At 40.4% G+C, this 25463-nt stretch overlaps 1 protein-coding gene across 7 annotated transcripts in view; it reads left to right on the top strand.

Annotated features, from left to right (window-relative positions):
* linc.pou2af1 (lnc RNA pou2af1) overlaps positions 1–25463 on the top strand; it is a 27508-nt gene extending 2045 nt beyond the window's left edge. Inside the window, exons 2-5 of one of the 7 annotated variants that reach the window (XM_048562200.2) lie at positions 2418–2521; positions 17047–17101; positions 18548–18783; positions 21475–25463. In XM_048562200.2, the coding sequence (XP_048418157.2) occupies positions 2418–2521; positions 17047–17101; positions 18548–18783; positions 21475–21795 (716 nt within the window). In that variant the 3' untranslated portion in view covers positions 21796–25463. Of the gene's footprint in view, positions 1–2417; positions 2522–7516; positions 7593–16529; positions 16732–17046; positions 17102–17401; positions 17587–18066; positions 18385–18547; positions 18784–21474 lie in introns of those variants that run through there. The other 6 variants (XM_048562203.2, XM_048562201.2, XR_007250537.2 and 3 more) reach the window with 6 other exon arrangements.

The raw sequence follows: 25463 nt of genomic DNA, 5'->3' as shown, positions 1-25463 counted from the left end.
AATATTTATAATGAAAACACAACCACGGTCATTGCAAACAAAAAGAAACAGGAAAGTGGCAGTAATTGGTGAGCTCAGTTATCACCTCCTGCTAAACTGCACATTACATTGGTATCAAGTTTAAGGGCAACAGAAGCAAGATAAATCTGCTATTCATTTAATAAAAATTGACAGGAATTTTCTTGAATTTCTGATTTGTATTCAGGTTTCAAGATGTTAATATGTTTCAACAAATCCTGAGAAATTTAATTACAGCAAGAGAGCATGAGAGAAATGTGTCCACGCCTACACTTGGAACAGTGACAACATTCTTCTATTACCAACCAGCCCCTACTTATCCAAACGCTGTCTGTATCTCAACGGCTGTTGTCAGAAAGTTCAATTTCCATTCCACACTACCATGATGGAGTCAACTCCTTCAGTACAGTACTGAAAGAGTGCAACACTATTAAATTTGATTTTTCCAATACCACTGAGGCATTAAACTAACATCCCATCTGATACCTCAGGTGGAGGTGTAAAAAATCCCACTCTGAAGAAACCAGGCTACTTCTCTCTAGCTTAAGTGGTCAAGAGGAGTCATGTAGAGCTGTCGAATATCATAACAGTTATAGGCAGTGTAGATTTGGATAAAATGCTTCAAATTACACCTGGGTTGAGAACTAAGGAAACAGATTTATGGTAGTTGACAAAAGAACCCATGGCAACATGAGAAGCGGTTTTCATAGCCAGTTCTTAAGCTCTGGACTGTGTTATCTTTGCATGTGGAGGGGTCTAGGGATTTCAAAAGGAACTGGGGCAAGTTTCTGATCAGAAACTATTTGCACAGTCATAGGAAAGGAGCAGCAGAGTGGAATTCACTGAGTTTCTCTTGCAGAGAGCCAGCACAGGCGCAATGGGCCAAACGGTCTCCTTCTTGCTGTAACCATTCTGTAATGCTGAAGAACAGTGGAGTTTCCACAATATTTTAGGTAACATTTTACCTCTGAAACAGGATCACCAAGAAATTATTATCTGGTCATTTTTCTCACTACCATTGTGGAACTTTGCTGTGTGTAATTTGGATGCCAAATTTCCTTATAACGCCACTGCATTAGCTGACAAGCATTTTGAGACCTCCTAAATATGTATTATGGATTCCTGCTGCCAAATTTCAAAACCAATTTTCTTAAAGTATATTTACATAACAATCTTATAAAGTGCCTTAGGACACCTCGAAGTGCTCAGTGTGTATATATAAATGTACACAAGTATAAATATTGATATTTTTATTTCAGAATAGAATTTATCTTAATTTGCCTGACAATATATTCTATATCTTTCAAAAGGGCGTCCTATTTTTGTGATCTGTATACTCAACAGTCTTGGTGTTCAGTTGCCTAGAGCACTCAACATTCAGTTGCTTGCAGCTGGAAGGTGCTGAGCCAGTCGAACACAAGGATTTTGTAACAGATTCTTTGTTCCCACAGTACCACACATATCTTTGAGGTTGCAGCCACATCTCACTTACACATGATCCAGAATAGCTTGGAAAGCACAATGAAAAACTTGAACACTTATATTGTTTCTTAGAAATAAAACAATAGAATTAAGTGGTTGTGAATAAAATTTGATAAATAAAAATCTTTCCAATTAAAGTGGTTAGTCAGGGAACATAGGCCAGAATCACATTATTACACTAGACCCAAGTTTATCTCCTTTCTTCACTCTAGTCTGCTGTAGCATATTGATGCTCACAATTCAGTCTCCTTTACATTGATGAGACAAAATGCAGACTGGGCAATTGTTTTGCAGAATGCCTCCTTTCTGACCATAGACATGATATTGACCTTCCAGTTGCTTTTCACTTCAATAAACTATTTTGCTTCCATGCTTATATTTCTGTGGTACAATGCTCCAGTGAAGCTCAATGCCTAGTCTCTAGAAATCAACATTGAGGTCAACAACTTTCATGCATGACATTTACCAGTCATTTTTCTTACATTCTCCCTACCCCAATCATGTTTTGTTGACTTTGCTGTCAGCAGAATGGACCTATTTACTCTTTTTCCACATCTTCATTTATCCTCATTTTATGTCTCTATTGCTCATTTGCCACCAATATAAATTCCTTTTATCTTTTAGGCACCCTCAGAATCTGTTTCATTCACTGCTCCCCCCAACTCTGCCAACAGCGTAAAGACCACCACTTTCCAGTTCCTTTCAATTCTGAACTTATTGAACTCAAAACATGTATTCTGCCTCTCCACAGATACTGCCAGACCTGTTCAAGTTCTCCAACACATTGTGTTTTTATTTCAGATTTCCAGCATCCAGTTTATTTTTCTTCAAAGTGAATGGATTTTGTGTGAATTAAAATCTAACCCGATGCCGTGTCTGTCCCTCTGTATGATAATCAAGTTTGAATTCTCCAACAGAGAAACAGAAGGTTTACCAAGGAGTGAGGGTCAAGATTACTGTTAAAGAGCTTTTGCAGCAAAGGAGAGCTCTTCAAGCAGCAGCAACCACCAACACCACAACGGTATGGAATATCTTCTTTATATATTAATTCTTTAAGCACGCAGGACCTTCCATAACCAATAAATCCAAATTGTCTGGAATTCAAGATTAATTTAACAAAGCATGAAAATCTGAAAAACTTCATGAATAGAGATGTCCTCCCCAGGTAGCAGCCATTGCTCAGTCAAGAGATTGGAAATTCAAGGCTCATTTCAGAGACATAAGCACAAAATTTAAGTTGGTCCTTTAATGAGGCATTTAGGAAACTCTACGCTGCAGGTGTTACTTTTTTTTGAAAAATTTCTTTCATGGTTGTGATATCACAAGCAAGACTGGCATTTGTTGCCCATTTCTATTTGGTCTTGTTCATACCAGATCATTGCGGGGGGCAGTTAGACAGTCAAGTATATTGCTGTAGGCCAGACCAGGTAAGGATGCAGATTTCCTTCCCAAAAGAACATTAATGAACCAGATTTATTTGTAGAATGTTAATCCCAGAAGTTACTATAATGAGAGTTGAACCCATATCATATTAGCCTGTAACTCTAAGGATACTGGCCCAGGGAATGTTACCATTTTACTAATTTTCTTCAGAAGTAATGGTGAATCAAGTCTGTCTGCCCTTCCAAGTGGCTATAAAGGATTTCACAACACTATTCTAAAGAAGAATAAAGAGTCCTGGCCAATATCCCTCAGCCAACACCACTAGAACAGATTATTGCATTGCTGTTGGTTGGAGCATAGAGTTTGTCACAGTTCATATATTACAACACTGATTACACTTCCAAAAATTATATTTTTAAATGCATGGTTCTGAAATTGTGCAAGATGCTTAACAAAATGCCAATATTTGAGTAATCCAAACTCAGTCTTGGCTGGCATTAGAAGCTTTCCAAAACACATTCATAGAATTTTATGGTACAGAAGGCGAACATTTGGTCTAATATATGTTCTAGCTCTTTAAAACAGATAACCATTTAGTTCCACTCACCTGCTTCTTCCCCCAAAGTCCTAAAAATATTTCCTTTTCAAAGATTTACACTCATTCATTTTGAAATCTGCATTCACCACCTTTCAGTCTTTCAGATAATAAGAATACACTGCAGTTAAAAAATCTCATCTCCTCTCTGGTTTTTTTGACAATTAGCCTAAATCTGTGACCTCTAGTTACTAATCCATTCATTTGTGCAATCATTTTCTCCTTATTTATTCTACCAATTACCTCAAAATTATGAGAACATTCATATTAACCCTTTTCTCCTTATTGAGAAGATGCCCAGCTTCATTAATCTCTCCATATATCTGGAGGTCTGTATCCCTAGCATTTATCTGGTAAATCTCCTCCATACCCTCTTGTAGAACATAGAATAATACAGCACACCAGGCCTATGCCAAACATGATACTATTCTAAACTAATCCCATCTGCCTCCCAATCTTACATGTCCTTCCTACAGTGTGGAACCAGATTTGATACTCTGGCTGAGGAGAGTGATTTTAAAAAGATTTAATATAACTATACTGCTTTTGTCCTCTCTCCAGTTTTTAACAAGACATGGAATCCCACACATTTATCAACTTGTCCTCCCACTTTCAAAAATGTGTGCATACCTTGTAAAAGTGCACCATTTATTATATATTGCTTCTCCTCATTACTTCAGCAAATGCATCCCTTCACATTCTTTGCATTAAGTTCCATCTCACTAGTTTGCTGTTATCCTCCTGAAGTCTGCTACTGTCCTGGTAATGGTTTACTACATCTTAAAGCTTTGTATCATCTGTTAACTTTGAAGTTGTGACAACTACACCCAAGTTCAGATCATCAATATCTTTCGTAATGAATATTGATCTCAAAACCAATTTCTCAAGTGTATCACTGTACTACACTTGTTTTTTTCTTTTATGGGATATGGATGTCACTGGCAAAGCCAGGTTACCCATCCCAAATTGTCCATGACTTAAGAGACATTTTATAAGACAACTGAGAGTCAATGACATTGCTCTGTGTTACATATATGCCAAACAAGGTAAGCATATAGATTTAACACAGTGTGGAGCTGGAGGAACACAGCAGGCTAAGCAGTATCAGAGGAGCAGGAAAGCTGTTGTTTCGGGTCAGGACCCTTTCTCAGGAAAAAAAATATAGATTTGCTTCCTGAAATGGGTGACTGAGCCAGATGAGTTTTTAACAATGTTATTGAGACTAACTCCAGATTTATTAACTGAATCAATGTTCTATCCAGCTCTGCTGGGATTTTAACACCGATGTCCCAAGACCATTAGTCCCAGGATTACTGGCTAGTGACATTGACACTGTCATTATTTTTCCAGGTTTTAGTCTTGTATCCAATGTTGGCAGTAGCTCTTTAAGAGGCTTACAGTTTGCTTTCAAGTATAATATGTCATACTTCACCATACATCTATCGATAGTCTGTATAATCAAATCAATTGTATTACCTTCATTATGCCTCTCTATTACATACATGAAGAAGTCAAACCCATGTTTCAGTTAAAACTTGCCTTAAACAAATCATGTTTGCTGTTACTTATTAGCCCACATTCTTCCAAGTGACCACAAATTAATTTGCCCTGGATTAATGTTTCAGGAAGGTTCCCATGGTTGATGCTGGTCTGATGACAGTACACTACCATTTTTGTAGACACAAAACAGTTTCAGCCATGCATTGATATTTGATGATACCGGGTTTCAAGTTAAAATTATTTGAAAGCTTCATCACTCCCATATTGATGCTGTTGCACATGCACTGTCTGGAAAATAACACTACTAAGTGCAAAAATAATGGGAACTGCAGATGCTGGAGAATCCGAGATAACAGAGTGTGGAGCTGGATGAACACAGCAGGCTAAGCAGCATCTTAGGAGCAGGAAGGCTGACGTTTCGGGCCTAGGCCCTTCATCAGAAAAAGGGGATGGGGAGAGGATTCTGAAATAAATAGGGAGAGAGGGGGAGGCGGATCGAAGATGGATGGAGGAGAAGATAGGTCGAGAGGAGAGTATAGGTGGGGAGGTAGGGAGGGGATAGGTCACTCCGGGGAGGATGGACAGGTCAAGGGGGCGGGATGGGGTTAGTAGGTAGGAAGTGGAGGTACGGCTTGAGGTGGGAGGAAGGGATGGGTGAGAGGAAGAACAGGTTAGAGAGGCAGGATGAGCTGGGCTGGTTACGGGATACAGTGGGGGGAGGGGAGATTTTGAAGCTTGTGAAATCAACATTGATACCATTGGGCTGCAGGGTTCCCAAGCGGAATATGAGTTGCTGTTCCTGCAACCTTCGGGTGGCATCATTGTGGCACTGCAGGAGGCCCAGGATGGACATGTCGTCCAAGGAATGGGAGGGGGAGTTAAAATGGTTCACGACTGGGAGGTGCAGTTGTTTATTGCGAACCAAGTGGAGGTATTCAACAAAGTGGTCCCCGAGCCTCCGCTTGGTTTCCCCAATGTAGAGGAAACCACACCGGGTACAGTGGATGCAGTATTCCACATTGGCAGATGTGCAGGTGAACATCTGCCAAATATGGAACGTCATCTTGGGGCCTGGGATGGGGGTGAGGGAGGTGGTGTGGTTGCAAGTGTAGCACTTCCTGTGGTTGCAGGGGAAAGTGCCGGGTGTGGTGGGGTTGGAGGGGAGTGTGGAGCGGACAAGGGAGTCCCGGAAAGAGTGGTCCCTCTGGAAGGCAGACAAGGGTGGGGATGGAAAAGTGTCTTTGGTGGTGGGGTCACATTGTAGATGACGGAAGTGTTGGAGGATGATGCGTTGTATCCGGAGGTTGGTGAGATGGTACGTGAGGATGAGGGGGATTCTCTTTTGGCAGTTATTGTGGGGATGGGGTGTGAGGGATGAATTGCAGAAAATGTGGGAGACATTGTCGAGGGCGTTCTCAACCACTGAGAGGGGGAATTTGTGGTCCTTGAAGAACAAGGACATCTGAGATGTATGGGGGAATGGAATGCCTCATCCTGGGAGCACTTGCAGCAGAGGCAAAGGAATTGAGAATAGGGGATGGCATTTTTGCAGGAAGGTGGGTGGGAGGAGGTGTATTCTAGGTAGCTGTGGGAGTCGGTGGGCTTGAAATGGATATCGGTTTCTAGGTGGTTGCCTGAGATGGAGACAGAGAGGTCCAGGAAGGTGAGGGATGTGTTGGAGATGGTCTAGGTGAATTTGAGGTTGGGGTGGAAGGTGTTGGTAAAGTGGATGAACTGTTCGACCTCCTCTTGGGAACACGAGGCACTGCCAATACAGTCAGTCAATGTAACGGAGGAAGAGGTGGGGTTTAGGACCAGTATAGGTATGGAAGAGGGATTGTTCCATGTAACCTACAAAGAGGCAGGCATAGCTTGGGCCCAAGCGCGTACCATGGCCACCCCCTTTGTCTGTAGGAAGTGGGAGGAATCGAAAGAGAAGTTGTTGAAGGTGAGGACGAGTTCAGCTAGGCGGATGAGGGTGTCAGTGGAGGGGGACTGGTCGGTTCTGCGGGACAGGAAGAAGCAGAGGGCCTTTAAGCCATCTGCATGCGGAATGCAGGTGTATAGGGACTGGACGTGCATGGTGAAAATGAGGTGTTGGAAGTGCAAAACCAGGTTTAAACAAATTAGAATTAGTGGTGCTTTTTATATTCCCTGTATTGCATACTCTTTCTGATGTTATGAAAAAGTGAAATTCCCAACAACTGGCTATTAATATTGAATAACAAATGACCATCAGTTTCTCTTAGTACAATGTGTGTGATTAATAACATGCACCATAACCCTGGGCCAGACCGCTATGACTTGCCCCAGTGCTCATCAGTGCTAGATTGGTGCTCAGCAGATGTAATTTTTTCAGCTCAGTGGCAGGAGTTTGAATGAGGTCAGTTGAAAGTCTGGCATTCACATTTATCTTTTTAGAAATATGTTTGACAACAGCCCCTTGAATTTCCACCTATTGATAAACACAAAAGAGATCTGTATTTTAAAATAAAACACATCTTTCTTCACCTCAAGATTACCAAGAGAAATACACAGTCAAAGGACGACTTTTCAAATGTAATGACTGGTGCAAGATAGGAAACTAGACAGGAGTGTGTGTGCTATGGTAATGGTAAGTTTTTTTCAAAGCTTTGTCTTGGTATCTTTTAGTAATGTTGCTGAAAGGATGACTGTTAGTCAGCATACAAGCGGCATTTCCATAGCTCTCCATTCATAAAAGGCTTACAGCAGTTAGTGGCTATTTGTGATGATCCATGTAAGCTTCTTTTAATGTACTTAAATTGAACTCCACTGCCATTTTGACAGAGGGAACAACATGCCATGATTCTTCCAATAAATGATTGTTGCAAAGTTGAAAGCACTGTGCTGAAATACGCGAAGGCAACACCTTGACTGTTGTTCAGTCTTCTATGCAAATATTCAAAGTTAATCAGTCATGTTGTGTCATGTAATGGATTGTGAAGAATCTGTGATTTGCCTGTTAATACCTAAAAGTTACCCAGTACTTTTCCTCACTTCCATAAAACATTACTTAGAGTTATAAAACATGTCCTTTTTATAGTTATTTCTGGTTGCAGAATGTAACTATGTCTTCTAAAAGATAGAAAGATAGATATATTTGTATATGTACAGGATTGCAAATTTTCATAAGCAAAAGATCTTTTGTTCCATTTAAGTTGATGAAGCTACTGCAGTGATAAAATTACATCGCAACTTTCTTCTGAAGTATCATGATGGTGAATAATTTACATGGGAATTATTTCAATTATTGTGTGAGAAGCGATGAATAGCAGTGTTTAAATGAGTGAAAAACATTAGAATATTTAGGATATTTCATTTGAAAATCAGAACAAGCAACTCATCGCTCACACCCCCTCCCCGCAATAACAAAGATAGAATTCCCCTCATCCTCATGTATCACCCCTCCCATCCAACCTCCGGATTCAATGCATCATCCTCTGCCACTTTCGTCACCTGCAATCTGACCCCATTACAAAGGACATTTTCCCTTCCCACCCTTATCTGCCTGCCGGACAGACTGCTCTCTCTGCAACGCCCTAATCCGGTCCGCACTCTCCACTAGCCCCACCAACCCGGCGCTTTTCCCTGCAATTGCAGAAAGTGCTACACCTCCCCCCGCACTCTCAGCCCAGGCCCCAAGAAAACCTTCCACATTGAACAGATGTTCACCTGCACATCTGCTAATGTGGTATATTGTATCCGCTGTTCCTGATGTGGCCTCCTCTACATTGGGGAAACCAAGCGGAAGCTGGGAGACCGCTTTGTGGAGCACCTATGCTCAGTTTGTGACAAATGATTACACCCCCCAGTCGCGAACCACTTCAACTCCCCCTCCCACTCCCTGGACGACATGTCACCCGAATGCTGCCACCCGAAGGCTACAGGAACAGCATCTCATATTCCAATTGGGAACCCCAGAGCCCAATGGTGTCAATGTGGACTTCACAAGCTTCAAAATCACCCCAACCCCGACTTCATCCCAAGACCAGCCCAGCTTGTCCCTACCTCCTTGACCTGTCTTTTCACCCACCTATCCATTCCTCCCACCTCACTGACCAACTGCCACTACCACTTCCTACCTACTAGCCTCATCCCTGCCTCCTTGACCTGTCTGTCTTCCCTCCCACCTACCTGCTCCACCCTCCCAACTGACCAACCCCCATCCCAACTCCTTACCTACACTCACCTTTACGGTCTCCATGCCCACCTCCTTGAACTGCCCGACTTCTCTCCACCTATCTGATCCTCTGTCCACCTTCCATCATCGCCTCCCCCTCTCTCTATTTATTTTAGAGTACCCTTCTCCTCCCCCATTTCTGAAGAGGGGTCCAGACCCAAAACGTCAGCTTTCCTGCTCCTCTGATGCTACCTGGCCTGCTGTGTTCATCCAGCTCTACACCTTGTTATCTCAGATTCTCCAGCATTGGCAGTTCCTACTATCTGAGTGAATTTTAATTTAGTGTTTGTTTGAATGAAATTTTGTGTGAAGGTATGTCAGTGATAGGGTATGAAATATTTTACTACGTTTGACACTTAGAATCACAGCAGCTCTCTTCAGTTTGACATAGCTGAAGCAGGTGCAGAGTACTTTATGTTGAATGCTCTGCAGTCCGCAGGCAATGAACTTCTGAAGCTCCGTATTTTATCAGTGGAATATTACCATTGTGTTTTTCAAACCCTCCCCATTCTTCTTGAATGACCTTATCAATTCTAATTTCAGTTATGCTGTGATTTTGCCTGAAGTAATTCCAAATTCAGGTAAAATCTTTAATCAATAATCTTATAATATCTATAGCTGCAGAAACCAACAAACATTGGCAGGATTGGTGCTGGGTCCACTTTTGTCATTTATACAAATGATTTGGATGAGAATTTAGGAAGCATGGCTATTCAGTTTGCAGATGACACCAAAATTCGTGGTATAGTTGACAATGAAGAAGGTTATCTAAGGTTACAAAAGGATCTTGGTCAACTGGGTTAATCGGCTGAGGAGTAGCAATGGAGTTTAATTTGCATAAATGTGAGGCATTACATTTTGTTAAAATAAACAAAGACATGACTCATACAATTAGTGGTCTGATCGTGGGTGGTGTTGTCGAACAGAGAGACATGGGGTTCAGGTACATAGTTCTTTGAAAGTTACATCGCATGTGGACAGAATGGTTAAGAAGGCATTCAGCATGCTTGCCTTCATTGCTCACACCATCGAGTATAGGAGTTGGGATGTCATATTGAAGTTGTACAGGACATTGGTGGGGGGGGTGGGGCGAGGTCATTTTTGGAATAAAATGTACAGTTCTAGTTACACTGCTATAGGAAGGATATTATTAAATTGGAGACAATTCAGAAAGGATCTACCAGGGTATGGCTGGGAATGGAGGGTTTGAGATACAAGATTGGGCTGGATAAGCTGGGACTTTTTGTGCTGGAGTGTAGGAGGTTGAGGGGTGTCCTTACAGGAATTTAGAAAATCATGAGGGGTTTAAAAAAGGCAATTAGAATGGGGTTCAGAACTGGGGACATATTTTAAGGTGAGAGGAGAAAGATTTAAAAGGAATCTGAGGGGTAACTTTTTCACAGAGGGTGGTTCGTATGTGGAATGAGCTACCAGGAGAAGTGATAGATGCAGGCACATGTGTAGGAAAGATTTAGAGGGTTAGGGGTCAAATGCAGAAGTGGGACTAGTTTAATTTGGGAAACCTGATCGGTATGGACAGGTTGGACTGAAGGGCCTGTTTCTGTGCTGTATGACTCTATTACATCATAGTTCTGGTACAATGGAAACTGCAGTCTAACCTTAACACCACACTGTTAACTGATAACATATGTGTTTCTAAATTATTGTTTGGATCCCTATGAGATCACCCGCACACGGAATTTTGAATACAGCCAATTCCAAGATTTCATAAATATGCTCCTACAGTTTTCAAGCTTCAAACCATCTGATGCGTAAATATAAAGTAGAATATACGCGTATTTGTGGAATGTTTCTCATGCTTCAGAATTTCAGCACCAGTGAAGCATGTTTGACATGCCATCATTGCTGTCATTTGAGTGCCACTCCTGACACAGTCTCTGAACTCTTGGTCTCATCAGTAAATTATTCAAGCCCCACAGCACAAAGTTAGGTGAGGGAATACAGTATAATATTAAAGGAATGCTGCTGATTTTCAGATAAAATATTAAAATGCCTGTAATTTAAGTTTGATTTAAACTGTTCCCGGTTCCTATCCAAATAAACAGTTCACCAACAAATTGTCTAAATATCTAGCAATTCAATTCATTCTTGAACAGGGTCTTACCTTCCTTTTGCAAACTGGTTGATCTGTTTCTGCCTATCTGGCTATTCTGGAGACTGTGTGCTCATTAGTAAGTGGTCCAGAATACTGAAGCTCATTTAACAACTCTGATGCTAAGCAAACGGGAGAGTAAAGACTTTTATTACTTCGGTCTGTTTTGTATTCAACCTCAAATCTTAAGAGCACTTTACTGCCTGTCAGCATTTAAAAAACATGTTCATGGCTAGTGCATGTTGCTGACCTTGTCACCACTTATTCCTTGAGAAAGGCAATGGCAAGCTGCCCTCGAACCATTGCAGTCTTGGGACATGCAATGAGCTGTACGGAGGCCAGGATGATACTCCAGGACTTTGTGATCCAGTGAGAGTAGAGGAGCAACAATATTCTTCCAAGTAAGGATGGTGTGGGGCTTGGAAGAGAACTTGCAGATAGTCAAGTTCCTATGCATCTAGTGCCCTTATTCTTCTAGGTGGGGTAGGTAGGGGTTTTAAAGTGTGCTGTTGAAGATTCTGGAACATTGAAACTTCAACATTGTCTTACTAGTAGGAAAAGTATTGCCACAAAGTACTGGTTTACTGGTGTATGACTGACCAAGTTCTCATTTGTAATGTTGGTAGTTATTACAGAGCATACTGTTGCTATTGTGTATCAGCGGTGAAAGGAGTGAAAGTTGGAGGTGGTGGATGTGGTGCCAGTCAAGTGGGCTGTTTTGTCCTGAATGATGGGCTACTGGAGCTGCACTCATTCAGGCAAGTGGACAGCAGTCCATCACACTCCTGAGTTTGTGATTTGTAGCTGGTAGACAGGTCTTGGGGAGACAGCAGTTGAGTTTATTGCTGCAGCATTCAGACCACCCTTAAAAACTATTCAGGTTTACATTGCACATTAAGCAATGGGTGTAAACCTATCACACCACTTAGTCCCCTAATTTAAAAAATAATTTTTTTTTTTTCTTTTAAAGTCATGCCTATCAGTGCAAAATGATTGTAGCAAGTAAACATATCCTTTCATATTAATGCTGATGAAAGAATGGATGTGATCCAAAAATGCATACAAAGTTTCAAACTTGTTTAGACTGGCATTGTAGAACTTTATGACATGTTAGCACACTTGAAATCAATTTAAGTTTGCATATCACCTATAAATTTGAAAGCTATTTGGAACATCTATTAATGGGTCCTCTGCTTGCAGTTTCATTTATGAGAATTATTTAAGTAGATATAATATTTCTCATTTCTTTTTTTTATACTATTTTTCTATTTGTCTTGTTTGAAATGGGGATTTCTATTACATATCCTCTAAGATAAGGCTTGACATTGAATTGCCGCTAGTGGTTTGGCAATAGGCAGCTGAATGTACCTATGCAAATTGAATGTATTCAAATGATTGTGATTGTCCCATTTCCTAAATGCCTCATGGATCCACACTCAATACTGAGCAAATATTTCAAAGAAGAACTTTCACCGTACCAACAAATGTATACCTACCAATATATGTTGTAATTCTTGTTTGGTAAAATGGAATGACTTTGCTTTTTACAATGAAATAGATTTATTCTGATATGGAAGGAATTACATTCATCTATACACGGCAGTCTTTTAATGCCCTGGGGAGTGGCCTATAAACCAATCAATCAGTGATAAAACAATCTCTGCAGTGATTTAGGAAAAGCACATGATACAGCCTTGCAGACTATCATTCCAGTTGAGGTTGTTGACTTGCTCGCCAAGCTGGCTTGTTTATGTTCAGACGTTTTGTCACCTTGCTAGCTGACATCATCAGTGGAGCCTCCGATGAAGCGATGTTATTCTACTCCACATGGAATTTATACTGTCTGGTCCTTTATGGTGAGTAGTGTCATTTCTGGTTTTGATGTGTATGGGTTTATATTTGGGGTCCAATCCTATATGTTTGTTAATTGAAGTATGGGTGGAGAACATTCAGACTAGCGAAGGCCATCAGTTTAACTGGGACAAAGTAACCATTGTAGCTCAAACCAGACATAGACATGCTTGGGAATTCCTGGAGGCATGGTTCTCCACCCATACCTCGATAAACAAATATATAGAATTCGACTCCATATATGAGTCCATACTAATCAAAATTGGAAATGACACTACTCGCCATAACGGCCTGGATAGTATAAATTCCAAGTGGAGTAGAATAATATCGCTTCTTCAGAGGCTCCATTGATGATGTCACCTAGCACCGTGATGAAACGTCTGAGCAAAAACAAGCCAGCTCGGTGAGCAAGTCAACAACCTGAGCTACAGATCTTTGCCAATACTTTAAAACATCATTCCTATTCCTAAGGAAAAACATCGTAAAAGCTAACAAAAACATAAGATGCTTGAAAAGCTCAGCAGGTCTGGCAGAATCTGTGAAGAAAAAAGTTAGAGTTAACGTTTCAGGAGGGGTGACTTTGATTTGAATTGGAAGGGTCATCGGACCCAAAACGCTAACTGATTTTTCTTCACAGATGCTACCAGACCTGCTGAGCCTTGCCAGCAACTTCTGATTCTCTTACTGCTTTACAGCATCCTCAGTTCTTTCAGTTTTATTGTAAATGTTAATCTGGTTTGAGGAATAGGCAGTTTTTATGCTGTGCCAATTTCTGGCATGGGAGGAACACAGAAATACACAAATTGAACAATGTCACTTTGGTTTCCCATTTAACCTGTCGTTTGAGACACCTGAAGGACCACCACTTATGTCCTTTAGGATGGGAAACTCCATCTTTACCTGGACTGGCCTACATGTGACTCCTGACCCACAACAATATGATTGACTTTTAACTCCCTCGAGGCAATTAGCAATGGGCAATAAATGCTGGCTTAGCCAGCAACACTCTTATCCCACGAATGAATTAAAAAACACTCAGCCTCCCACAAGTTACAGCTAACACCCATTTTGCCCAGTATTTGGGTGCTTCCTCACTATAATAATGATGACAGGACAGTGGTAATTGTAGCTGGTGAAATGGCAGTTTTTCCAAATTCTTCTGATTCGTCCTTAAATCCAAAATGTAGATCTTTTAATAATTAAAGAATAATCCTGTTATGTTGGTTAGTTCTATTCTGATTAAATCTTTCACAAATAACTGGAGGCAGAGTGATTTGGAGCTCAGAAGGTGGTATGCTTACATCCACACCAGAAGGCTTCAGATTCACAATCTCATTGCAGGGTTTGAAGACTACTGAAAAAATGCAGCACAGTCAGTGGGTTGATCTTTCAGATGAGATGATGAGCTGAGGTCCTGCCTTCACTGAGATGACCTGAAATTCCTATGAGACTATTTCCAACAACAATTGAGTAACCTCAATGTCCTGACCAATATTTATCCTTCATTTCAACATCACAAAGTCGGTTGTTATCATACTACAGTTTCTGGGATCTTGCTATGTTTAAATTGGTTGCATATTTTCCAACATTACAATAATGATTACACTTCAAAAGCACCCCATTATTTATAAAGCATTTTAGTTATCCTACATTAGTGGAAGACATGAGAAAGATAGAGTTGATATTCAATTCTCTCTTTTCACTTTAATGCCTAGTAGTTTGAGTGGCATTGTGTGGTTATATCACTCCTGAATCAAAACAGATCAGGTGGCCAGAACATAGATTCCTCGGGATTGCAAGAATTGTTATCTTTGCAATATTTTTATGTCAGGTTTTTTAATATTTAACTATTTAATGACTACATTTTAACCTTACTTCTAAAGATCTAAAGATGTGAGGAACTCCCCTGCAGTGCGAACTGCTCACTCTACTGTTTTGGTTTAGAATTGAGTATGGTGTAACTCCAAGCTGCTTTATCAACGTGTGCGTCTTTTCCACCATGTGTGATGACACAGGATGAAATGATTCCGCCCACTTTACCCAATGTCAAAATGCTTTGCCTGGGGGAATGAAATTCTAGGCAGAAGCATCCAAATGCATATCTTTGCGATTCCACTGCTGCTAAGCTCAGTACTAATTCAGCCATGTTCGAGTCTAGAGTTTATATTCCTGTCTCTGTTAACACTCAAAATCCTGCACTCTGCAGATAAATACCTGACCAAAGTGTTGTAGATGGTGCAACGTAAGGAATGAGATGCATCAAAAGCGATAGCAGAGCAATATTGGTATCAGCAGTCTGAATACTGTTTTCTTTTGAAAAGCGGACATTTATTGAAAAAATATTTATGAAAATGAATCTTTGGCAAAGAGCAAGTTAGAATTAACAGGTCCAGGGAATACTTCTGAACACTGAACAAATGAAGGGGTGTAATTGTTTCCAGACTGCACTTATCAAAACCAGCATGGTTCACAATGATCTAATTTTGATCGAGTGGGACGTTAAATAACTATCGGATTGTCAGCATACGCTCTGTACCCTGTGCTGTCAGTTTCCTCATGCCGGCCATTTGAAAACGACCAAAAAGGAACTCCTGGAACTGGCAAACTGTTCTTTCTCCTTGTCAATTTGCTTTCAGTCCCTCTGAAATCTCTGCTAGATTTTTTTGAAAGAAACTCTGCTTCTGGTTCATCTAAAACTGTCCATACATTACAGAATCAAAGCTCTCTGCATTTTTCTTTGGCCAGTTATTTGAATCGGGATTCTGGATAAACACACAGGAGCTTCAATACTAATTACTGTACACTTCACCATCAGAATGTCCATCTCCCAAACACTTCATGCCAGTTTCAGGTCAATCTCGAATCCCCAAAACTCAAAGCCTGGTCCCGCAAACAGTACACAACTCAACTCTTGCTTACAAACATATCTGAAAACAAAAATCCTGACATTGATAGGTTTTTTTCTAAAACCTAGAAATAGCTGGAGAAACTCAGCAGGTCTGTGGAGAGAGAAACAAAGTTTTTTTATTATAGTCACAATATTAAAGATAAGTATTTCATAAAACAAAGAATTGCAGGTGCTGAAGATTTGAAAGTAAAACAGAAATTGTTGGAGAAAGTCAGCAGGTCTGTGGAGAGGGAAACAATGTTGATGTTTCCAGTTAGGTGATACTTCTTCAGACACTTGTTGAGTTTCTCCAGCAATTTGTTTGACATTCAAATCTTCAGCACCTGCAATTCTTTGTTTTATAAAACACTTACCATGTTTTATGATGTGATTACAATAAAAAACACTCCAAGCATATTTCCAATTTTTTTAAAATCTGAAGTCAGTTATAAACAACCTGAAACAGTCCGAGAGTAGCAATGCTAGTGATGTAATGGAAATCCGATCCTCGATACTTCAAATCATGTGATCTGAAGAAGCCGATGCTCATAAGACTCCACTCTCAGCGTCCGTAATATGTCACGGTGCTCTCACTTCTACACCTAAGTTAGCTTCAACCAAAAAACAAACACTTCCATCCAGACCCAGTACACCTTCAAATAACTATAACTATACCGCTGGTGACCCAGATGAATTTAAAGGTCTGCTACAAGAAGCTTTCATGTTCTATCGAGTCAGTGACAGCAAGCCTAGCTGTTAAGTCGCTGTAAAAACAGAAAAACATGTTGAAATAAACAAATTCACTTGGATACGAAATAAAAGGGTAGACTGCATTTAGATTGTGCCAGATATAGGAATCCGTATTTTTATATAGAGTAGACATCGTTGTACAGTTTTGTGTAAACTAATTTAATTTAAGCTGTTGATTGATTTTGTTTTGCTCGATCATTTCGTTTTTTTTTCGTTTATTCTCCCCCACCCCGACCAACATTGACTTTTGCATGTTCCTATTTCAGCTTACCGCAGGCAACAATCCTCAGTTCGCGGAGCCAGTCTCCTCCTCGTATCCAGGTCAGTAAAATGCACCCAGGTTAAACAGCAGCCACCTCGCCAAAGGAAGGCCCCACATTTTTCAGCCTCGCGCTTTTCAAGATAAGGCACCCACACTCCTTAATATTAAAAACCAGGCAGTGCATAATCTGCAATCCACCAATCACACACAAAGCAAGAAGAAAGAAATGCAGATGACTAGGTTGGAGCGAATCAGGCTGTAGGGTCCCTCCAGCATCCAGCAGCTTCATCAAAAAAAGCTTTGTCAATACAACGGGGCGTGGGGGTTGTCATCTCTTCGAATGTGTAGTTCTGGCATCGAGTCGTCACAACATTTTAAGCGTTGTATATCGTTGTGATCATTGCATCTCCGCTGTCAGCTGCAGGATTTCTCCCCTATGTAGTTGCTAGGCGCTGAGACTCGGCTGAACAAACCATTTTTTTTCCCCAGTGTGCTCACCCCTCACTGCCAGCCCCTGTTATTACAGGCGGTACAAACTATTCGGGTAAGTCGGCTGTGGAAAGATCGCAAAAGTTTGGAAACAGTGCAACGGTATAGTGAGTGAACAGGTATCTACATCGCCGCCCAATTAACCATTAACGAATCCAAGTGAAATAAGTTAACCTCAAACAAGAGAGCTTTAGAAATAAAACAACACAAATGGATCAAACGCCAAGCCTTTGCAAAATTTTACTGTAACTTAACTCAGGAAACTTCCATACATCGAAATCCGGTTCGCGTCCCCTTTAACATAGCAACTGTGCGCCCAACCAGCACCATAAACACTGACTGCGGCATATGAATTGACTCTCATGTGTCGAAGGACATTCCTGCTTGGGACGTGCAAAACAAACTCTTCGCACTGTTTCACATTAACAGGCAGAGTTTAACGCCAACAGCCCCGAGATACGAGGTCACAATGCAAATGAGTCAATTCCGTAGCTCACAGCAAAACAAAAGTCCAGGAGAGGTTTCAAAGTCCTCACTGAGGTTACTGAAGTTTAGGCGCTATTGTGGGTGAAAGGGAGTACACGGTACAAACAAGTGTTCCGTTCTGAAAAGTTAGGAGTTTTGTGCCGTTATCCAGGCTGTAAACTGTTGCAAATCAAAACACACACACACACGCTATATTCATATCATCTTGTTCCACCAGTTGACGAGTGCGAGTATTGTGCTATTTTGTGACCACGTTATCCAGAAATTAACAAACCCGGAATGATTTCGTGACTGGTCAAAACACAGACGGCTTTCTGAAGAACTCGACAGATTCCATCAAACGCTTTGCACCCAGCAAAGCCAAAGGGTCTGATTATGGTTTGGAAGAAACCGTTTCATTCCTGGGATTTCACTCAAGGCGTTTTAAAATCAACCGGCTCAAACTGCAGGACTGTCCGGCTATCTCACTCTTCCCGGTTACCTCAGTGTGTGTACCTTGCTGAATTTTCTCTCTGTGTCTCTCTTTCCAGCTCCTCACAACGTCAGCCCACTGCCCAATCAATGTGAATCCAACTTCTTTGAGTGCGACCAGTTTCCGGAGAATATGCCATATGACCAGAACCCGATCTTTTATGAAAACACAGAGATGTATGAAAGGTGCCTTTCTGATCTCTTTACCGAAAACTCATTCACCTCGCAAACCCCTGTCTCACACTGCTCTCCAGTCAGGTACCAGGCACCTGCCCACTGTAGCCATTCAGCTGTGGTAAGTAATTGCATCTTTGCTCTCAATCTTGCTGTTTCCCAGACCTCTAGAGACACTCTGACAGCGTGCACAATGTAATAAAATGTGAGGCTGGATGAACACAGCAGGTCAAGCAGCATCTCAGGAGCACAAAAGCTGACGTTTCGGGCCTAGACCCTTCATCAGAGAGCGTGCACAATGTCATTTGTTCTGTGTAACGGGAGTTCTTTTCTGTTGGTTATCTCAAAAAAAGTCTTTTATTATCCATGTGGTAAAATGCTTACCATCACCGAGCATCTAACATTTAGTAATACCAGTTGTGTGTTCCTAATTTGAGGAGCTGTTGCTAAAGAGAACCATTCAGTTCTTAACTAAATGTTTGAGATATGACCATTCCAAGCAGCAAGACTGCAATACTTTTATGGCAATAGGATACTGTGGTCATTTGTCTGAATAATACTGCACACTCAACGGTTGCAGATATTGTACTTATATATAACCTTGTCCCAAGATCTACAATCAGATCTGTTCAAAATAGGAACAGACAAATCAAAGCAAAGGAATGGGGATGCCAGACATCTGAAATAAAAACAGAAAGTACTGAAGAAATTCAACAGGTCTGGCAGCAACTGTGGAGCGAGAAACAAAGTTAATATTTTGAATCCAATGTGACTCTAGGGGCATTTCTAATTTCAGGCACAGACAAAGTGAGGCAAGATACAAACCTTTTGAAATGATTTGCTGGAAATCAACTGTTGCAGGATTTAAGCAAATTCAAACAATATCAAACAAATGTCAATCAAAGGTCAAACATTTGCAATTTTCATCCCCTTTGCTTGTCACAAAGATGTTCTGATTATACATTATTGAAATGTAGTATCAAATCAGTGCACAGCAGCATCCTTGAAATAACAGAGATAACACAGTATGGAGCTGGATGAACACAGCAGGCCAAGCAGCATCTCAGGAGCTCAAAAGCTGACGTTTCGGGCCTAGACCTTTCATCATTATCTCCTTGAAATAACAGTTTGATGCACGAGGTTGTTGCTGAAGGAGGAAATTCAGTTATCATAACAGGGGAGTGTCCTGTATTTTTGCATAAAAAAGGCATTGGATCTTTTACATCCACATGGCCTCAACTCAGTATTTGTCTTGAAAGATGGCATCTTTAACAATGAGACACACCCTCAGTACTGTACAAAGAATGTCAGCGCAGATGATGTATTTAAGTCTTCTGTGGAACTTGATTCCAGAACTTACTGAGTCAGAGGTAGGAGTGATTTTGAATTAGGTACAATTTTGGTCTTATTATACAAGGAAGATGACAAATTAATTGGATGCAGTTCAGTGAAGCCTCTATTATGGACCAGACCAGATCCCCTCAAAAATATTTTAAGAAGGTAGCCTAAACCTGAACCTTTTCTTATTTTAACGGCAACTGCAAAGTATCTCAGATGTAATGTGACTGGTCAAACTATTTGACATTAAGTAAAACAATTTATTTAAACACTAATTAATTTACAACCAAAGAAAGAGGAATTTAGAACAAATTAACTCCATTGCAGAACTTAACAGAATAATTGATACAGTAAATGTTACTAAGTAACTGTTCCAAAATAGTAACATCTCATAAACACACCCCTGGCAAAAAAAAAGGGAAATTTCAGACACATTCTCTCATGCAGTTCTCCAAACCAAGAAGAGAAAACATCGAGAAAGTTCAGAGAGGGTAGCAACCAAGAAACTGTCACTTAAGATTCCAATTCCTTTGAGACTCCAATAGCTTCTGCTTAAAGCTAAACCTAAAAGTGAAAGAAATTAGAAAGTCTGGTCTGTGAGATCTGGCCGCACCCAGACTGCGTCCGTTGTTCCAACTTTAAAAAAACACCCCATGGCCTCACAAGCTGTTTACTTTCCTTGAGGCACTGCAGTGCCTTTGCCTTACAACCTCTCTTCAAAAAAAGGGACAAAATAACCTCCTGAAAACCATAGCATCATCACACCTAATCTGACCTGGGATTAGGGTGGGCGTGTGGGGGTGAGTGGTGGTGGGGTGTAGGTTTGTGGTGGTTATCTGATGAGGAAGGTTTGGATAGTCTGGACCTGTTTTGTTTTGGAGGTTAAGAAAATGAGAAGTGATCTTACTCAAATGTATAAAATACTGAGAGGATGTGGGAGACACACCTAGAATTAAAGTTTAATATTTAGGTCTTCCATTTAAGATGGGGGTGATGATCAATTTTTTCCTCGCAGAGAATCTTACATCTTAAGAAGGTATAGTAGGAACTGCTGATGCTGGAGGCTGAGATAACAAGGTGTAGAGCTGGATGAACACAGCAGGCCAGGCAGCATGAAGAAGGGTCCAGACCCAAAATGTCTGCTTTCCTGCTCCTCTGATGCTGCCTGGCCTGCTGTGTTCGTCTAGCTCTTCACCTTGTTATCTTTGAATCTTAAGAACTCTTCTTCAGAGAATGGTGGAGATTGAGGCATTGAATATATTTAAGATAGAGGTAGATTGATCTGTCTCTTCAAAGAGAGTCAAAAGGTTTTTAGTCCGGGCAGGAAAGTGGAGTTGTTTCCATAGTCAGATTAGCCACGATCTTATGGAGTGGAGAAACAGGTCTGAGGAGACTGACCTGCTTATTTGTATGTAATTCATGATGTTAATTTCTAAAAGTGTACGTGCAGATAATTCCACTGTTCTTTCTTCAGAACTCAGGACCATTGGCTTACTCTTCAGTGGATTTTGGGTATTCTACCCAATGTGTCCCATCATCTCCAGAAGACTTCAGTCCATCTTCACACTTGGATGCTAAGTCCTTTTATTCAACTCCTGAAGAATACTTTCCTCACCAGCACTACAGTTGCACATCAGCAATTTGCTCCATTTTCTCTTACATGCCAGACAACACAGAAATGGGCCCAATATCTGAAAATGGTTCCTTTATAATGCCAGAATATAATAACTATTTACCTGGAATCCTCACGGAAGATATCTGGAGAGGAAACATCAATGAATACTTTGACTACTGACATAATAATGAACAGTAGTATTGGGAAATCCTGTACTTCTTAAACTGTTCTGTAGAATTTAACTGTAAATACTTTTGGTTGAATTTGAGCAAAATTAGTGCCACTCAACAATACTGTTAAACTGAATGCAAAAGACTTTCAGATCTAAAGTAGTAATATCACAGCCTTTTAATCTTGTACTTCAGTTTCCTTTGTCAATTTTTTTCTCTTTTTTCCTGAATGCACTGAGCTGGCAGTGAGCACCATGGGCCCTGTCCACTCTCAGCTACATTGTCCAAGTGACTACTATGAGGTACAAACATATGCAGTGATAGTTGTTTAATCACAGGTGTATCACAAGTTGATAACCACATGTGCATTTCTCAAAGTCACTTCATATTATCCAGGTGATTGTTTCTGTCTCTAATTCAGGAGAACTAAGCCAAAATGTTCCAGTTGAGATTAAAATGGCCTTAGATAAAATCTGGGATCTTCCTTTTCTGTACACCTTAGCATCACACTGAGTCATATACACTAGGCTTATCTCAGAAGGATTAGTTGGAGAGTTTGTTTTAGTCAATACCAATTTGTCTTTCATTGTTATGGTCCAATGGATGTATTCACTGAACTATTGTGAAGCTTTTTTTTTAGTTAGAATATGTTGTTCATTTGCTTATGTTTGTAACATTTTTCCCTACTTGTGTTTGAGAATGACACTACACCCTTGCAAAATAAACGTGAGGCCTGTGACACCAAATTCTTCCCACGATATTCTAACAAAACATACAACCAACAATCTATACCTATGTGGTACAAGATTAATTTTTCCATATCTATATTTTGTTTTCATATGTTACATTGTAAATATGGGCAGACAAAAAAAATTGAAATTCCATTGTTCATTCACATAAAATAACCTGCACTTCCCTCAATGCAGTATGCAAGCATCTCTTACATAAATCCAAGGTTTTTACACTTCACAGACCACAGAACTTTCTGATGTCAGCCCTATATTTGCACTTTTGCCCATTTGAACCTGTGTCTCCTTGGCTTATTATTATTTACCTTGACCAGTATTGACTAGACTAAAATATGGTGATATGACAACACTGTTTTAGCCACAAACACTAATAGTTTATAGTATTAGCAATTTTATACGCTGTGTAACTAAGTATACCTGATATGTGTATTATCTTAACAAACATTATTGTGAAATATTGCAGTCTTCCCCTTCCAACAAAGTTTGGAAATTTTACAAAAATTTAACAGACATAACATACCTTTATGAAGCTCCTGGGTTTTTAGCCAGCAGTTCTGAGTGGTACCTTGATTTCCTCAGAGTGGCAGTGACCAGTATTGATTTGACTGATGAGACCTGACCCTGCTTTCCATCAAGAGCACTGTTATATGCTCATGCTGTGTGCTGTTACTAGTGCTTGTTGGGGATGACTATTGATAGATTTACTTTTTTCTGCTGGCCCAAAGCTGTTTTATTGATTGGTCAAGATGACCATGACAACAGCTCTCCTCTCGACTCCATATTCACACATTATACATCATTTTACCTAACAATATAGAGCGATGGAGTAAAGAGCACAAGGTGGCCAAAAAAATTTGTCCACCCTGCACTTTTTACCAAAGAATGCACAAAAAGGTTAACACATAGTTGTTGAATTATCTATTATACATATATTAGTTACCAACCAAAATGCAATTAGCCACATATAAATTTTCAATTAACTACACTAATTAATTTAGTGATTAATAAATTATAAATCATAAGAACTGAAGTAGGCTATTCAGCCCACTGAGTTTGCATTATCAGTCAATGATATTATGGCTCATCTACTAAGCCTTAACTCCATTCAGACTCTGAACTACCTGTTGCCTCCAGCCTGTTCCCTGGCCAACATCTCTGTCTCTGGCTTGCTGCAGTTTCCAGCGAAGCTCAACCCAAGCTGGAAGGACAACGCTTTATTCCCTGCTTAGGGACCCTGCAGCCCTCTGGACTCAATATTGAGTTCAATAATTTTAGGGCCTAAACTGTCCCATATCCCAGCCCCCTACCCCACACACCAGGCCTTGTTATCACATACCCTGTCATTACACACAACCTGTTGTTGGTCACTAACTGTCCCCATTAACAACTATTCACCCTCCCAGCCTGATCGTTAGCGACTCTTTGTCCAACTGTTCTCCTCTCACTTTAGGTTCTATCCTATCATTTACACCCTACCCCACCTCCCCTCCCCATTTTCTGCAATTAAATTGATGCTTTCCCGGCCACATTCAGTCCTGAGGAAGGGTCACCGGACCCAAAAAGTTAACTCTGATTTTTCCTTCACAGATGCTGCCAGATCTGCTGAGTATTTCCAGCAACTTTGTCTTTGTTTCCCATGACTACCTTTCTTCCCATAACTCTTGGCTCCCTCACTGATTAAAACTCTGCCTCAGCCTTGAATATACTTAAAGACCCAACCTCTACAGCCCTTTGCAGTAAAGAATTCCAGAAATTCACACGCTCTGAGACAAAGAACCTCATCTCTTTTAATAAAAGGGTAACCCTTTATTCTGAGATTATGCCCTCCAGTCCCAGACTTCTCAGCAAGAGGTAACAGTTTTTCTGCACCTATCTTGTCAAGTCTCCTAAGAACCTTTTATGTATCAATAAGATTGTCTCCCATTCTTCCAAAGTCTAAAATGTGCAAGCCCGTCTTACTAAATCTCCCCTCATTAGGCAGATCTACTGCACCAGAATTAGCCTGTCAATCTTCTCTGCACTGCCTTGAATGCCAGTATATCCTTTCTTACAAAAGTGTCCCAAAATTGTTCACCGTAGATTGAATTGCATTGTCTAAGAGTATTGTTCTAGATTTAGTATTCACTGCTGTCTCCTACCTTATACCTCCTATGTTATGTTCTGAGGAAGGGTCAACGGACCCGAAATGTTAACTCTTTTTTCTCCTTCACAGATGCTGCCAGACCTGCTGAGCTTTTCCAGCAACTTTGTTTATGTTCCTACCTTATACAGTTTTGTAGGCCTCCCTATCATTCTTCTTGTTTTAAGATATAAGAGTCCAAAGTATGCAAATTTTCCACATGCACTTGTATCCCCAACAATATACTTAAGTGCAAATTAACAAATCAGTGAGGACACACACTGCCCATGCATCAAGTAAAATCCTGGAACTCACTTTGCTTTGGAAAGGGCTGTTAAGAAGAAGAGAAATACATGCATACACACAAACATACACACACTTTTGTTTGTGCTTGAATAATTAACCTAATTTGCTTTGTTAAGGGGATAACAATCTAACATTGTTTCAAGCAATTTGTACAATCCTTGTTAAAATTCAAGCTGAACGCCTAAGATTGATTAAATTGGAAATGTCATTTTTCGATGTTTTCAGGTAATGCTTTTATGCTTTTGAATTAATGAATTGCTTTAGCTTACAAATGGGCAAACAAACCCAAAACTCACATTCTTGAATGTTAAGGGAATGGATTTTATTCAAATCATTCTTTATTTAACATTTTACCACGTGTCAGTCCTACTTTTTCTGCCTGCATGGAGAGCACAGTTTTCTGATTGTATGCCTGCACTGTTTGGATCTTTTTCTATTTTGTTTGTTTATGCTGTAGTGTCACTATGGAGTAAAGTACTCATGTTTATGTAGGACCGGCATACC

The sequence above is a fragment of the Stegostoma tigrinum genome, chromosome 32 (genome assembly GCF_030684315.1).
Source record: "Stegostoma tigrinum isolate sSteTig4 chromosome 32, sSteTig4.hap1, whole genome shotgun sequence".
Classification (NCBI taxonomy): domain Eukaryota; kingdom Metazoa; phylum Chordata; class Chondrichthyes; order Orectolobiformes; family Stegostomatidae; genus Stegostoma; species Stegostoma tigrinum.
This window is presented reverse-complemented; position numbering and strand designations above follow the sequence as displayed.